General features: G+C 40.4%; 1 protein-coding gene and 1 long non-coding RNA gene across 3 annotated transcripts in view; both read right to left on the reverse strand.

Moving 5' to 3' along the window:
• LOC138189101 (uncharacterized) overlaps positions 1-15,635 on the reverse strand; it is a 247,607-nt gene that overhangs the window by 27,691 nt on the left and 204,281 nt on the right. The window lies entirely within an intron of this gene.
• Positions 11,580-14,658, reverse strand: LOC138189059 (uncharacterized). Of its 2 annotated transcripts, none has more exons than XR_011175845.1 (5): positions 14,422-14,658; positions 13,933-14,351; positions 13,777-13,832; positions 13,544-13,602; positions 11,580-11,789 (listed from the first exon to the last, which is right to left on the reverse strand). XR_011175845.1 is itself a non-coding variant. In XM_069131212.1 (5 exons), the coding sequence occupies exons 2-5, from the start codon at positions 14,190-14,192 to the stop codon at positions 11,638-11,640; spliced, it is 462 nt and encodes a 153-aa protein (XP_068987313.1). In that variant the 5' UTR covers positions 14,193-14,351; positions 14,422-14,658; the 3' UTR covers positions 11,580-11,637. The 2 variants fall into 2 exon arrangements, 1 of the variants encoding a protein (XP_068987313.1); XM_069131212.1 differs by having other exon boundaries at positions 13,544-13,635; positions 14,031-14,351.

Raw genomic sequence — 15,635 nt, forward strand, 5'->3', positions numbered from 1 at the left:
CTCGAGGTTGCGAGTGGAACTCGAGCACCGCGCCTGGAGACATACCGACCCATACTACAACATGGTGTCTCGAGAATAAAACTTGGCAAACAGCCATTTTGTCGGGAACTTTCGCTTAGTAAATTCCTCCTATTCCAACTTATTCCATGCTATTAACCCTTGTGATTGGAATGGACTCACTCGCCCAATCTGAAACTAACAGGGCAATAGGCCAATAACAAGAACTGAAGAGAATACTACTCTTAACAATGCAGCTTATCATATGGCTCTCGCTAGTACCGTAGTACGGGCCCAGCACCATAGGTGTCATTTGGTGCTCGAATACGTAACAATCATGACTTGTAATAGTCCCGACGCTAATAATATAATAGGCTAATAATAATAATAATAGGCTAATGATGATTCTATAACCCTGCCCTGAATAATGGGACCCCTATGTCAAGATTGCGACCGCCTGAAAGACCCGTGCGCGTCTCTTTACATCGATACCGATGGCTTTTGCAATAGAAAGATCTGCCCTGCCAAGTGAGTGCTACCCTCCACTTACGAGATTCAAATATTCAACGTACCAATGTGGTTCCGACGCCTTTTAAGCATCGATCAACCGTGCCGAAAATAGACGAGGCTAAAGCTGCGTCTGTCCGCGAACGGTCGAAACATTTTGGTCCTTCGAGCCGGATCACGTGTCCAGCGAAAAGTGCGCTTACCAGTGACCACACAGTGCCACGTGAATGCATCAAAACCAGCAGCGGAAGCGTTATCACTACAGCGAAGCCAGTGACGTCAGGAGCGTCACCTTCGAAGTAGTATAACCCGTTGGTCGAGGAACGCAAGCTCGCAACATCCCGCCGCAGCTGGACAATTATCAGCGCAACGAATTCCAACAACGAAGTGTCGCAACGACAAGGTAAGCTCTATAAGTGTTTCGCCCATTCCTATTCTCTCCACAATACTAACCACCGCCAAAACAATGTCGACTGCGGCAAAAATCAACATCACGCGACAAAAACGCGATAATATGTCGACACCATCCAGATCGTACAGGAATGCGTCGACCAGTATCAACAGGCTAACAAGAATGACGATTGTTTCTTAAAAACATATCAAGCCCAACTCCAGGCAGAGTGGAAATGATTCCGACTCGTCTAAGAGGATTGTGGCGGCACTCAACAGCAAATACCAGCGGACGACACTAACTAGCGTCGCACGACGGTAGCGCAGTTGTTAGCGCCCTCCACAATTCACGCAATAAAAAAACTTACGTCGGACATCTGCTGGGCGTTAAACGCAAAACAACGAGTAGCCGCCTGCTTAATAGACCTCGAAAAAGCTTTCGACACAGTCTGGATCCCAGGTCTCATATACAAATTAATCGAGAAAAACTTTCCCAAATACCTAATTAAAATAGTTTGGGACATGATCACAAGCAGAACATTCGTAATGACCGAAGGATCACACACATCCAGCAAAGAATTCTCCATAAAAAACGGTCTGCAACAAGGCACTGTAAACTCCCCGCTACTTTTCAATATTTACAATAGTGACTCACTAAACCTCTTTAACCTCAATACATCCACCCATAAACGCTCCATAGCCTTCGCAGATGACCTAATCATCTACGTAACAGGCCACAAAACCAAAACAATAAAAACGGAACTACAAGAACTCTTTGAAAAAATTAACGATTATTACAACACATGGAAGCTAAAAACAAACACAAGCAAATGCGAAACCATACTGTTTAGACCCAAGTCAAGCAAAATCGGTCCAATAGAAAGGGAACACTGCAGAAAATTTCCACTAAGGGAAAAAGTAAACGAAGGGGAGCTCGTACCACATAAAAACTGCGTTAAATACCTAGGTATAAACATAGACGATAAACTAAGCTACAAGCAGCACATTCAAATCCAACTCTCCAAAGCCAGTAAAGCATTCTGGAGAATAAAAAGATTATTTTACTCTAAACATCTCAACAGTCAAGTAAAAATCCTGTGCTATCAAGCACTAATCAGACCAATTATAACATACGGCTGCCCAATCTGGTACAACATATCAGCCTCCCAAATGGAAAAAATTCGCAGATTCGAAAGAAAATGCATCAGAGCTTGCTTGAATACTTACAGATCCGAACACAGCGGATTCAAAAAATATGTTAAAAACAAAGCAATCTACGACCTAGCCAACATTCACCGCATAGACTGTCACATATTAAAAGTAACAAGAAACCACTTCGCGCAAGCTGCAAAGATTCAAGAAAACAGCCTAATCTTCAGTTGCCTATTCCTAAATGACTCATATTACAAAAACACTCTGGCAACAGGCTACATCCCCCCAGAAGCGTTCATATACCTAAACGAAAAAAATACCTCCAAGACCAAAATAACATCCCAGTAATATACCACATAAAAAGAAAAATGGGAACCAAAACTATACTCTACGAAGAAAACTTAAACGGACAAACCGCAGACACTAGGTGGAGATACAACATGGCCCTCCCTCTGAAAGACGCTAAAGACAAACACAGAAAAAACACAAAGAAATATTGGTGGATTCCAAATCCATAATAAAACAAGAGAGAAAACCAGTAAACCGACAGAACACAACTCTGACACCGCATAACACAGGTGTTCCACCAATTTTTCTTTGTGTTTTTTCTGTGCTTGTCTTTAGTGTTTTTCAGAGGGAGGGCCATGTTGTATCTCCACCTAGTGTCTGCGGTTTGTCCGTTTAAGTTTTCTTCGTAGAGTATAGTTTTGGTTCCCATTTTTCTTTTTATGTGGTATATTACTGGGATGTTATTTTGGTCTTGGAGGTATTTTTTTCGTTTAGGTATATGAACGCTTCTGGGGGGATGTAGCCTGTTGCCAGAGTGTTTTTGTAATATGAGTCATTTAGGAATAGGCAACTGAAGATTAGGCTGTTTTCTTGAATCTTTGCAGCTTGCGCGAAGTGGTTTCTTGTTACTTTTAATATGTGACAGTCTATGCGGTGAATGTTGGCTAGGTCGTAGATTGTTTTGTTTTTAACATATTTTTTGAATCCGCTGTGTTCGGATCTGTAAATATTCAAGCAAGCTCTGATGCATTTTCTTTCCAATCTGCGAATTTTTTCCATTTGAGAGGCTGATATGTTGTACCAAATTGGGCAGCCGTATGTTATAATTGGTCTGATTAGTGCTTGATAGCACAGGATTTTTACTTGACTGTTGAGATGTTTAGAGTAAAATAATCTTTTTATTCTCCAAAATGAAGATTCGTTTCACGCCCCTAACCCTAATCATAATGTAAACTCGACATCAGAAGTGGGATAAGTTAGAATGTCTAGTTCTATATTGAACAAAAAAATTCACAGCTTTATCTTGATATCCATAGAAATGGAACTTCCGTAGAATGTCTGTTATCAAGTTGTAGGCTTCAGATTCGTAGATTGTGTTTGTCGTTGAGGATGACCCGTTGTTAAATGAACATTGTTAAATAAAAACTTCTTGGATATTCTGCAATTCCGCCCAACTAAAGCATTGGAATCGAATTTCTTTTTCATCGCTAAATACAAGAAGAAGAACTAAAGGGAGAAGAGGAGACAGGAAGACAACAAGAAGGAGAAGGGGTCAGAAGACAAACCAAAGACCAAGGGACTCATCTCGACATTGGCTTTATCGTCCATCAGCCACTTGAAAAGAGGGAAGATCAGTTACCTTGACTCAGGTGCCTCAAATCATACGACTCCGGACAGGCATCGCTTCGTGGACTTCGCGCCTGCGACCGGGCAAATTAGGATTGCTAAGGGACATCTGGAAGTTAAGGGAAAGGGAACGATTATTGTGAAAATGGCTGAGTCCTGTGGTGGTTAGACCCTATCTTTGTCGAACGCTTTGTGGGTGCCTGAGTCAGATGTAAATCTAATCTCGATCAGGCAGTTGGCAAAGAAGGGTGTCACTACAGTGTGTACGAGGGATGAGGCCATGGGAACACATTATGATGGAGACGTCGTGTTTAACTCAAAGGTAGCAGATGATGTGTACTACTTAGGGACAACGCCCTCTGAAAGGCGCGTAGCAAATGTCTCCGTGAAAAACGATCAGAAGGAGCCTGGTCACAATGACGAAGACATTGAGGTCATTGAGGCGAAAGCATACAAAAGTATTGTATCGTGGTACGATATTACCTATGATATGACCCACGATATGACGAGATTACCTGCATGGTCACCTGCATGGAAATGCGATGAGAAAAATCCCTGCAAGTAGCGTGAGGAAGGACTCAAGGAAACACGAGGAACTATGTGGAGTCTGCGTGAAAGGAAAAATGACAAAAGTGTCATTCCCGAGGACAGCTCACCACACGTGTCAACGCTCTTTAGAGATTGTTTACAGCGACGTTAGTGGCAGAACTCAGTGCAAGTCATCAGGCGGAGGTAATTATTTTGTGACTTTCATTGATGAATTCTCTCGTTTTATGTACGTTAGGATCATCAGTAGGAAGAGCGAAGTACTTAAGTGCTTCAAGGAATACCAGATGGAAGTGGAGGCTTTACAGCAGTCCAAAATAAGTGCCCTCCAAACTGATAACGGAGGTGAGTACACCGGGGAATATTTCGAAAGTTACCTGAAGGAGAAAGGCATCTTACACAGGAAGACCGTTCCTAGGCACTCTGAGCAAAATGAAGTTTCCGAACGAGCAAACAGAACCCTGGTTGAGATGTCTAGGTGTTTACTCATCCAATCAGGGCTCCCTGACTGTCTGTAGGGAGAAGCTGTGAACACTGCGTGTCACATAAGAAACCTATGCCCATCCGCTGCTATCGGAGACAAGATCCCACTGGAATTATGGAAAGGTAAGGGATGTGACATCCAAGGGGAGATCAACAGACTGAGAATATTTGGGTGCAGAGTCTGGTACCTGAAGAGTCCAAGCGGAGGAAAATTCGATAGCAGGGCAGATGAGGGGATATTTGTAGGTTATGACAGACAGGTCAAAGGCTATAGGATCTACATGCCAAGGACCAAGAAAGTAATAATATCTTGTCATGTCAGGTTCGAGGAGAATACGTTTCCCTACAAGATTGTTAAGATGGATACGAGTAATATAAAAAGAAGATCCTCAGAGTGGATATGGGACGTAGAAGATTTTGAACTTAGAAGGGGAGTTGACCAGACTGACGTTGAAACACGAAGTGATGGGGAAAACGATGAAGGGGGGACCGACTACTTCATGGACAATTTAACGAGTGAGAATAATCCGGGGGAGGCTGTGAGTGTACCGACTGTGCCCAGGAGGTCGGCAAGATTACATAAACCAAAGACGTGTGATAGTGATAGTGTTGCGACCGTTTGCAAAACTCAAAGCATGTGTGTATCTGTGAATGTATACGAAGCCCTGAGGGGCCAGATGATCTAAAGTGGACTGATGCAATAATGAAGGAGTTAGACATTTTATAAAGTAAAGATGTGTGGGACATTGTGCAAAGGCCTTCAAATAGAAACGTTATAGACTGTAAGTGGGTGCTTGTGATAAAGAGAGGCCCTGATAGGTATAAGGCCAGACTTGTAGCTCAGGGATTCTGGCAGAGACCTGGAATAGATTACTCGGAAACCTTCAGTTCAATAGTGAAACGTAGAACTCTAAGAAATCTGCTTGCTCTGTGTGCGAAGAATGAGTGGGTTTACGAGCATATCGATGTGGAATGTACGTATCTCAACAGTCCTCTGGATGAGGATATATACATGGAGCAACCAGAATTTTTTAGAGTTTCAGGAAAAGACAGGACTCAATTTGTGTGCAAACTTAAAAAGAGCCTGTATGGACTGAAGCAAGCTGGGAGAATGTGGTTTAGGTACATAAATAGTATTTTGAAGGGTATGAGTCTGAACCCATGTATGAGTGATCCGTGTGTGTATGTGAATGTGTCCAAGGATCTGATTGTAGCTGTGTATGTGGACGACATTCTTGTATTTGGAACGAAGGATTGGGTTGAGGTGTTTAAGACTAGAATTAAGGACATATTAGACGTTAGAATGCTAGGTACAGACACTCAATTTTTATCCATCCACCTGAGTAAGCCAAACAGTACCACTGTTGTATTTGATCAATCCGTACAGATAGGTCAAATGCTGGATCTGTTTGACATTACTCATGAGGTTGGAGCGTCGACACCGCTGGCCAAGGAATGTGAAGCCGGTTTTGACATTGAGTGTAATGAGCCCTTCGATAATAAGTTGTACGAACAAGCTGTGGGGCATATAATGTATGCCGCAACAGTAAGTCGCCCTGATGTCGCGTGTGCAATAGGAAAACTGCTCCAAAGATGTGCAAATCCAAATGTATCCGATTGGAAAGCAGTGAGGCGGATATTCAAGTATCTGTTGAAAACCAAAGACTTAAGGCTAGTATACCAAAGGACAGGACAACCCTTGAAGGTATTCTGCGATTCGGATTTTGCGGGCTGTACGGTAGACAGGAAATCCAGGAGTGTATATGTCTTCATACTCGCTGGTGGTGCAATATCCTGGTTGTCTAAGAAACAACCAATCATAGCTCAATCGACGTGCGAAGCGGAGTTCGTGGCGATGCAGGAAGCAGCAAGGGAAATTGTATGGATTTCCTTATTGTCAAGGGAGTTGGGTCAATTGTCATATTGCCCTCGCCCTTGCAAGATCTTCTGTGATAATATCGGGGCTATTTCATGGTCAAAGGATGAAGTAGTTGCCGAAAGCTCCAAACATGTTCAAGTGCGTTACTTTTATGTTAAGAACTGCGTGTCGAAGGGGATATTAGATTTTACATATATACCTAGTCCTGAGAATGTCGCCGACAGTCTCACCAAAGGTTTGAATACAGTTAAGACTCAGTATTTCACCAAAGCTATGGGGCTTGTAGAAACTACGATCAAAGGGGAGTGTTGAGAAAAGTTAGGTTGGTATGATCACTAGTTACTACAAGCTAAGTTGATACGACTTCTAACGACGCTCTTTTGTCTTAGAAGTCGACCACGTGTTAATTGACCAAGTGTATTTTGTGAGTTAAGACGCGTTGTACGAGGCGGAGAAATATATTGGAGAAAATCGAATCTGTGTGAACCGATTAATTATCAACCCCAAACCCACATCAAATAACATATACAACAATACAACGTTATTATTACTTATGTGGTTATTACTTATTATTATTATAGTAGTAAAATTTATGATATCGAGTTTTGACAATCACCAATTTCGTTATAGTGAAAATGTTAAGTCTTGATTAAGGTGGATAAGTTTAATAACACGGAATACCGATTATTATTTTTGTCTTAATATTTAATGTTTAGTCTTTTCGCTGAAAAAGTCAGAGGCTGAAGTTCAGAAATTACATCAAAATGGCGCGCTTGGGAGAATAGATGGCGTTAAACGCAATGATTCAAATTGAATTGAAAATTGAAAAGTATAGAGGATGGTTGATCGTGAGATTTATTAGAAGAGATTGCTCGTTGTTGAAACCGTCAAGTATATTTTAAAATGATTTAATAAATAAGCACAGATAATGTTTGTTGAGGTTATTCGATGTGTAATCAAAGAAAACTAGTGGATAAATTGTAAGGCAGAAAATATATTTAAATATAAGTGTAATTATAAATAAGAATACGATTTGAGCTGGTCCAGATCCGCACGCTAGCTGTGTTACCCAATAACTGAAAACCCCGAAGCCAACGTCGCTTGTCTACTGTTTATGGTCTGACTTCGTCGCAGTCTTTTGTCTACGCGCTGTCGATGGCTTCGGTGCTTGAGAAAACTAGAAAGACCAGATGTAGAGTTTTCTTATAAGTGGTGACCACTTCAACATGCACTATATCGCATCATCGCCATCTGCCGAACACCCGTTCGCAGAGAAACGCTGTTTACTTTGTCTCAAAGCGAGAAAACGTCTAATTTCACAAATAGGATTTTCATCAACAGCGAGAAGGGCATATACGATGTAAAGGAGGATGTAAGGACGTCCTAGGTCTTACGGTGGTTCTCACGATGCCGGAAGTGACGCCGAGCAGACACGTCAAGGGGGAACCAGAATCGTTATTGGGAAAACCATCACGAACATTAGTCCCTCGCGTCATAAAAATTCTATCTTCTGAGATATTTTTCGCGTTTCCGAGGTCATCGCCACTCTCCTTAACTTTGCTTTACGACGCATAATATCTCGATGTTACGGTAGTTAGAAATTTGTACTACGAATTTTGCTACGATAGTCAGATAGAGAGTATCGGCAGAAATCTGTCCCTTCATCGTGAAACTCTCTCGGGCAACTCAGATGCTACTAGATATCGGTTCTCGCAGCCAACCATTCCGTAATAAACGTAGATCATCCAAGAAGTTTCTCAATTGTCATCCGTTAATTTCGCGCAACTCTTGCTTTATTTTAGCTACGTGGGAACCTATTAGTGCGCAAATGTTAACCCGTCTCCTCTGTGCTAAATATCGTTCACGCGTAGAATCAAAGTTGCATAAAACCGCGTACAATTGCATCAGGGAATTTCTAATAATTTTCTCGTCTCGCAGGACGAAAACAGGCTCACGAATGATCCCTCTGTCCTGGTTATCGAATGTACGTATGTTACATATGCACGTAGTTTCAAGTGTCCGTTCTCTGGAAAATGCGAAACAATTTATGGTCGACGGTCGAGTCGGAAGGACCAGAAAGACAAGCAGAAACGCACTTCCATGATCATTTGTATCGTTGTTCGTAAGCTGTTGGTTTTTCCTTTTTTTGCGACGCTGCTATACTCTACATTCTATGCTCTATACCGTTCTTTCGCACGCTATTTACGTTGTACGCGAACTTTTTATCGCTAGTAGATTGCGAAAAGGTCGAAGCCGCGGTTGCGGTCACCCGCAATAAATATTTTACGTTCTCGCTCGGGTTTTACTTTATTTCAAGGGCAGTCAAATTAAGCTATTGCTCAGCTCCTCCTTTTGTATCACGAATTTTACGTGACAGTGCGTAACTCAAGGTGGATGTAGGTCGCGAGACAAAGGAAAGTGTAGATAAATAAGACAAGGTGTATTTAAAAATAATAAGTTATTTATTATAATTTATTTAATATGTATACAGGCCATTCGTATTATAGTGGCGATAGCTAGTGTTAAATTAACAACGATAGTTGAATGATCGAATGAAAATGATCGAAGAAGAAACGAAACGAATTAAAAACTATAGTTGCAAATCAAACCGCGCTCATACGCAAAATTATAAAATCCGACAGTATTAAATTAATCGATGAAGTAAGAGTAAAATTTGACGAATATATGATGAATACCACTAGAGAGAGACTACTAACAGATTCAATGCGATGAAATATTCAATGCTATAAATATGGGAAAAACAGGAATTCTTAGCCCTCAGATTATTGATCATGTACTGTTTATCGAAAATTGTAAGAAAGCATTAGGGCATCACCTATATAACACAGCATTAGAAACGAAATACAAAAATTATCAATTCATTCTAGATATATCAAGGTTAACTGTATTCACTGTCAAAAGTAAAGTTTTCTTTAAAATAATCGTACCTCTGCTAACAGATTCGGCATGGGATATAGTGCGAGTATAGCTCATACCAACCAAAAGAGGCCATGCATTTCTGGCACCAGTAGTTGAACATCCAATATTTTTTACACAACAATATACATACATGAGCGTTGATAATGAATACCTCGATCAAAATTCTAACATAAAAATAGGAGTCACAATGTGCAAACAAACACAAGCCATACACAATAAGAAATCCATTCACCATTGTGCGTTAGAAATCATCAACTTTTGCAGAAAGATAGATATTTGTAAATTTGCTGTTTACAAAATCGAAGACATAACCTTTTATTGTTATTTCTATACTCAGAGGTAAGATCGGAATAGTTATTATTTTTAGCTTACAAAAACTAGGGATAAAAACAAAAAGGCATCTTAAGCCTATAGATTAAATCAATCGATTGTAACTAGGATCATCCTCTAGTTACTATTTCTTATAACTAACGCATCTGCATATGGATGGCGAGCACGAAGTCACGTTGTCATTTTCAACACTCCCGTCAACGGAGTTCGAATGCTCGTCAAATGTCGAATGTTCGTTAGTAGATCGGCTGGCATCTCATTTGTGGGCATATAGTGAATTCCAATGATTCGAAGCCAAATTGATAGCTATAACAAAAAAAGATGAAGACGGCTCATCACCCCCAAACCTACGACCCACAAGTCTCCTCCCCAACATAAGCAAAGTATTTGAAATAATCATAAACAATCCCCTAACCTCCTTCTGCACAAAAAATGACATAATCCCAGAAAATCAATTTGGCTTCCGGCACAAACACTCCACAATTCACGCGATAAACAAACTTACGTCGGACATCTGCTGGGCGCTAAACGCAAAACAACGAGTAGCCGCCTGCTTAATAGACCTCGAAAAAGCTTTCGACACAGTCTGGATCCCAGGTCTCATATACAAATTGATCAAGAAAAACTTTCCTAAATACCTAATTAAAATAGTCTGGAACATGATCACAAGCAAAACATTCGTAATGCCGAAGGTTCACATACATCAAGCAAAGAATTCTCCATAAAAAACGGTCTGCAACAAGGTACAGTAAATTCCCCGTTACTTTTCCGTATTTACAATAGTGACTTACTAAATCTCTTTAATCTCAATACATCCACCCATAAACGCTCCATAGCCTTCGCACATGACCTAATCATCTACGTAACAGGCCGCAAAACCAAAACAATAAAAAAGGAACTCCAAGAACTTCTTGAGAAAATTAACGATTACTATCAAACATGGAAACTAAAAATTAATACAAGCAAATGCGAATCAATACTATTTAGACCCAAGTCAAGTGAAATCGGCCCAATAGAAAGAGAATAGTGCAAAAAATTCCAACTAAGAGAAAAAGCAAACAAAGGGGCACTCATACAACACAAAAACTACGTAAAATACCTAGGAGTAAATATAGACTACAAACTAAACTTCAAGCAGCACACCGAAATTCAACTTGCTAAGGCCAATAAAGCATTTTGAAAAATAAAAAAACTATTCTACTCCAAACATCTCAACAGCAAGGCACACAAGGCAGCCTTCCTTGAATATGAATAAGGAGCGACAATTCAATAGTCAGGAAGTATTAGGACTGGCTTGAACAAGAGGATGCGGGAAAGGGGGGGGTGTAACAGAAGTTAATTCATAAGAGGTTCCTGGAGCACCCCTGTCATACGCGTATGATGGTCATCGTGGAGTTTTAGTCGGTAGGAGTCCGACACTACTCTGCTATACGCGATTATTGCAACAGCGGAGTGTCCATGAGGATTTCTCCACGTACAAAAAAAAAAAAAAGATAATAATTCATCTATTGACTCAGTCGAATTATAATTGACTAATTGTGCCGTTTCTTGATCAATTGGGACAGTCTTATAAATTTTCCTTGGTTTGCCAACATTTCCTGTTCGCAGTACGTTTGGTCTTCCTCGCCTCCTCTTGATTCCAGATCTATCTTGAACACAATTTTCATTTTGAGTCATGCTTTCACCATCATCATGTTTGTAGTATCGTGGAAAAGGGCTTAAGAAACATCAAGTTAACCATGAACAATGTCGCGAGAGCCGAGGCGCCGTCGGGTCCATCAATGTGTCGTCGGTCTTTCAATTGTATAGTTTTGTAGAAAAGGCCTACATGACCCTGGCAACGAGCGTCTGCGGAACACGTGAGAGATTAACTGACCAATATTATGATGAACCATAAAGCCAGGTGTAGATAAACATCTGCGAATTCGTCCTAAAAAGTAATAAAAAGAATTAAATTAACCGTGGTATATGGTAGATAGTTCATATCGCCGCATAATACGAATACACAGGAAGTTAATTATAACTAAATCAAGGTTAAAGTTATTCGAAATAAATTTAGCTTAGAACAAAGGAGGTAAAGTTGAAAACAAAGGAGGTAAGCTAACAGTTAAAAGCAGGATATACGGAAATGTAATAAATGACCTATCGGTCATAATTGGTTTATCTAGTATTAAAAACAACAACGGAAATATTTATGATAGACCAACAATGGCATACAGACATCCAAGTCCAGTCGGAAAATATATGTCGGAGATGAAAGGACATCGGAGCCTTCCCTCTGGAACTACGGGAAAACCCCTTAACACCGTAATCTAGATTCTACCATAGGCGTAATTAAACAATTGTCGTCATTCAATCCGATTGTATTTGTTCGAGATTTGTGATAATGAGCTTGGGCTCGAGGCGACAACCAGTCGCCGAACGTAGCTGCGGTCACGGGATGAACGTTTTTACCGAACATACGGATGGAATAATTCTATAGCTCTCCTTAAAAGAAATGGCTGTAGCGACACGCGACAGTAAACATTCCAACGATTTCTGTCCCGTGGCTCGCCACACACAACCCTATTCTTCGGGCAAGAATGATTACTAGATGTCCATGCATCTTCACAGTACATGTTCGGCTAGCTTGAGGAGCCGCTATAAATCTTAGGATTTAGTTAACTAAAGTCCTTCAAACAGACAAACAGTCTTTGTCCCAACTATGGGAAGATAGGGGAAATCTATTTTTCTCACGAATGGCGCTTCCCGCTAGCAATTTATTCTCAAGGGCGGCTAGCACCCTTCTCTAACCACCAACATGGAAATTGACCAATTAACAGCAACGTCAATTTCCCTCACTTTCCGAACGAAGGCATCTCTCCACGAATCCGATGATCTCGTGTTCTTAGACACACCCCATCATAGTTTTCCTCTGCAGCATCATCGCGACGGAAAGTCATTCTCTCATGAGGTCGCATTAGCGAGTTACATAGCGTCTTTACGCTCGGTGAATATTTTACGTTTTAACAGAGAGCTAGTTTAGTAATACTTGTACCGTAGGCAAGTAAATCGTGTCGGAATTAGACTTTGGAAGATAGTACATTTGTTATCCCGTTGACCGTGGATTGGTTATTGAATCTAGGATCATTGTCATTAGCTTCTCGAGTATCTAATTACCACGGTTACTTGTCAAATTCTGCAATAATCGTATTTGTACTTGTTAATGTCTCCTCTATTGCATAACAATAATGTGTAATCAAAATGAAGATTCGTTTCGCGCCCCTAAAACTAATCATAATGCGAACCCGACATATATAATAAATATTAATAGATATGGTTTTCTATAAAATTCAATTTTATAAAAATATTAGCGTTGTTTTGGTTGGGTTATGTAATAATAACTGTTAATACGTAATGCATATGTGGGTCCAGAATTGGGAATTAAACGATGTAGTGTTCTTATTTTTGGTTAGCAGTACTGATGTGTCAATGAGATTGAATCACTGGTATCGATGGAGCTCACTACGCCGTTAAAAAATTTATAACAATTTAATGATTAAACTGAGTTAGAAAGTGTAATATTTAAATAAAGTGGTAACCGTTGACTAGGTATAAAGGAGTGGTAATGGTTAAAATTGGAAAAATAGTAGGAGGATTTGCGAATTGTAAGTAAAAATTAGTTATTTATATTATTAATCTTACCTTGACAAGATGAAAGAGGATAAATTTCGTTATCACTGACAGGGCCAGGTTTGCAGTTCCTAACATTAAATAAATTTGGTGTTTGGAGAAATCTGTAGAAGAATGCAGTAACATTAAACTAAATAGTAACAGTATTATTTTGATTATAGTTAAAACAGTTAACCTAATAATACAGTAGTTTGATTTAAAAAGTTTTATTACGTGTATAATAGTATATGTAAATATTGGCTCACCTTGCCATGGTGGTAATACCAGCTAGATATTTATTAATAAGACTGCAGGGCCTGTCCTTAAAGTAAATTAAATTAAATTAAATTAAAATCAACTAATTAAATAAATAATATTGGATGATTTTAACTAATGGCTGCACAAGGGCCTATGGTACGTACCGGTTTGAGTGCAGGTAACAAGTCGAACGACTAATGCTGACGTTTGGGCTGTTGACGAGTATGTAAGTTTGTAATATGATTCTACCACTTTATGATACCTTTTGTAATGCACTTGATCGGCACGAGCAGAGGCGACGTTTATCGGGACTGGCATTCGGCGTTATGTTGTGAAAAAGACCTGCTCTTCGGAGCTCGATTCTCAGATCGCTGCGCTTGCGTCGGATGAGAGTGCCGTTTACAACGTCAGGCAGTTGACCCATATTGGGGTGATGGCTTCCTTCATTATCACATAGTGGCCTGCTGAGATATAGTCAGCTTGCAGTAAGTTCCGCCCTTAAACTTTTTGAATTTGATATTGCCAATATAGGATGAAACCTTTTAAATAATGTACAATATGCCGGTGCTGTTATGGGCTGTAACTGCCAAAACTGAGAGTTTTTATTTATGCTTATGCTAGTTGTTTAGCATTACTTTGGTCACTGTACTAACTAACATTATGTAATTTACGGTAACTTTGGACATCAATAAGGTAAATGATCTTGACTTCAAAACCAGAATGGGTGATGATGGTGGTGTACTGAACGGGACAGATTACTGATGCGTACAATGATTAAAAAATGTGAAACAGCATTAGCCTCGTCTGGCTTCGGCACGGTCGAACGATGCATAAAGGGCGTCGGAAACTCGGTGGTGCGTTGAGTTTTTGGATCTCGTAAGTGAAGGGTAGCACTCGATAACGGTAACGAAGGGTAACGGTATCGATGTAAAGAGACGCGAACGAGTCTGTCAGGCGGTCGCCATCTTGATATGGGGGTCCCATTATTCAGGGCAAGCTTATAGAATCATCATTAGCCTGGTGCCTATGTACGAACTGGTGGTGCCACCTATACGTATAAGTAATGATATGTATCCTTACATGAGTATACTGAACGTGCCATCTTGGGACTATTACAAGTCATGACTGTTACCGTATTCGAGCACCAAATGACACCTATGGTGCTGGGCCCGTACTACGGTACTAGCGAGAGCCATATGATAAGCTGCATTGTTAAGAGTAGTATTCTCTTCAGTTTTTGTTATTGGCCTATCGCCCTGTTAGTTTCAGATTGGGCGAGTGAGTCCATTCCAATCACAAGGGTTAATAGCATGGAATAAGTTGGAATAGGAGGAATTTACTAAGCGAAAGTTCCCGACAAAATGGCTGTTTGCCAAGTTTTATTCTCGAGACACCATGTTGTAGTATGGGTCGGTATGTCTCCAGGCGCGGTGCTCGAGTTCCACTCGCAACCTCGAGTAGAGGTCGCCGCATTACGGACCACTTGTTTGTTGACAGGAATAGAGGCTGCTCTAAGTTAGTTCCACCGTTGTTGGACTGTTACTTTGGAGATGTTTTCTGAGGATTTCCGAAATTTTCTCGCGATTCAAATCTATTTTAAATAATGCCTTACAGTGGCAGCTATCTACTTGTCAAGTCGCGTTTCAGGAAAAAACTTGGAAGCACGGGAAATTACTTTGAACTCTGAGTCAATTGGCCTGATAGAGTCGGCTGCCCGAAAGTTCCATTATGATATTTCATTTATAAGGAGGGCAAGCGCTGTTTTCTCTTAAATATTTGGTTGATGTGAAACATTGTCAAGGAACAAAACATAGTTTAATAATGGATATACGCATTTAGCTTTCTATTGGCTACACGTGGCGGTAGA

Source organism: Bombus flavifrons, chromosome 18, assembly GCF_040668555.2.
Source record: "Bombus flavifrons isolate JBK064 chromosome 18, iyBomFlav1_principal, whole genome shotgun sequence".
Lineage (NCBI taxonomy): Eukaryota > Metazoa > Arthropoda > Insecta > Hymenoptera > Apidae > Bombus > Bombus flavifrons.

Coding starts and splice junctions, on each gene's coding strand:
- LOC138189059 (XM_069131212.1), bottom strand. CDS start 14,192: ATGGGTCAACTGCCTGACGTTGTAAACGGCACTCTCATCCGACGCAAG. Junction 13,833..14,030: donor GATCAAGTGCATTACAAAAG/GTATCATAAAGT, acceptor ATTTACTTTAAG/GACAGGCCCTGCAGTCTTAT. Junction 11,790..13,543: donor TCCTCTTTCATCTTGTCAAG/GTAAGATTAATA, acceptor ATTACTTTTTAG/GACGAATTCGCAGATGTTTA.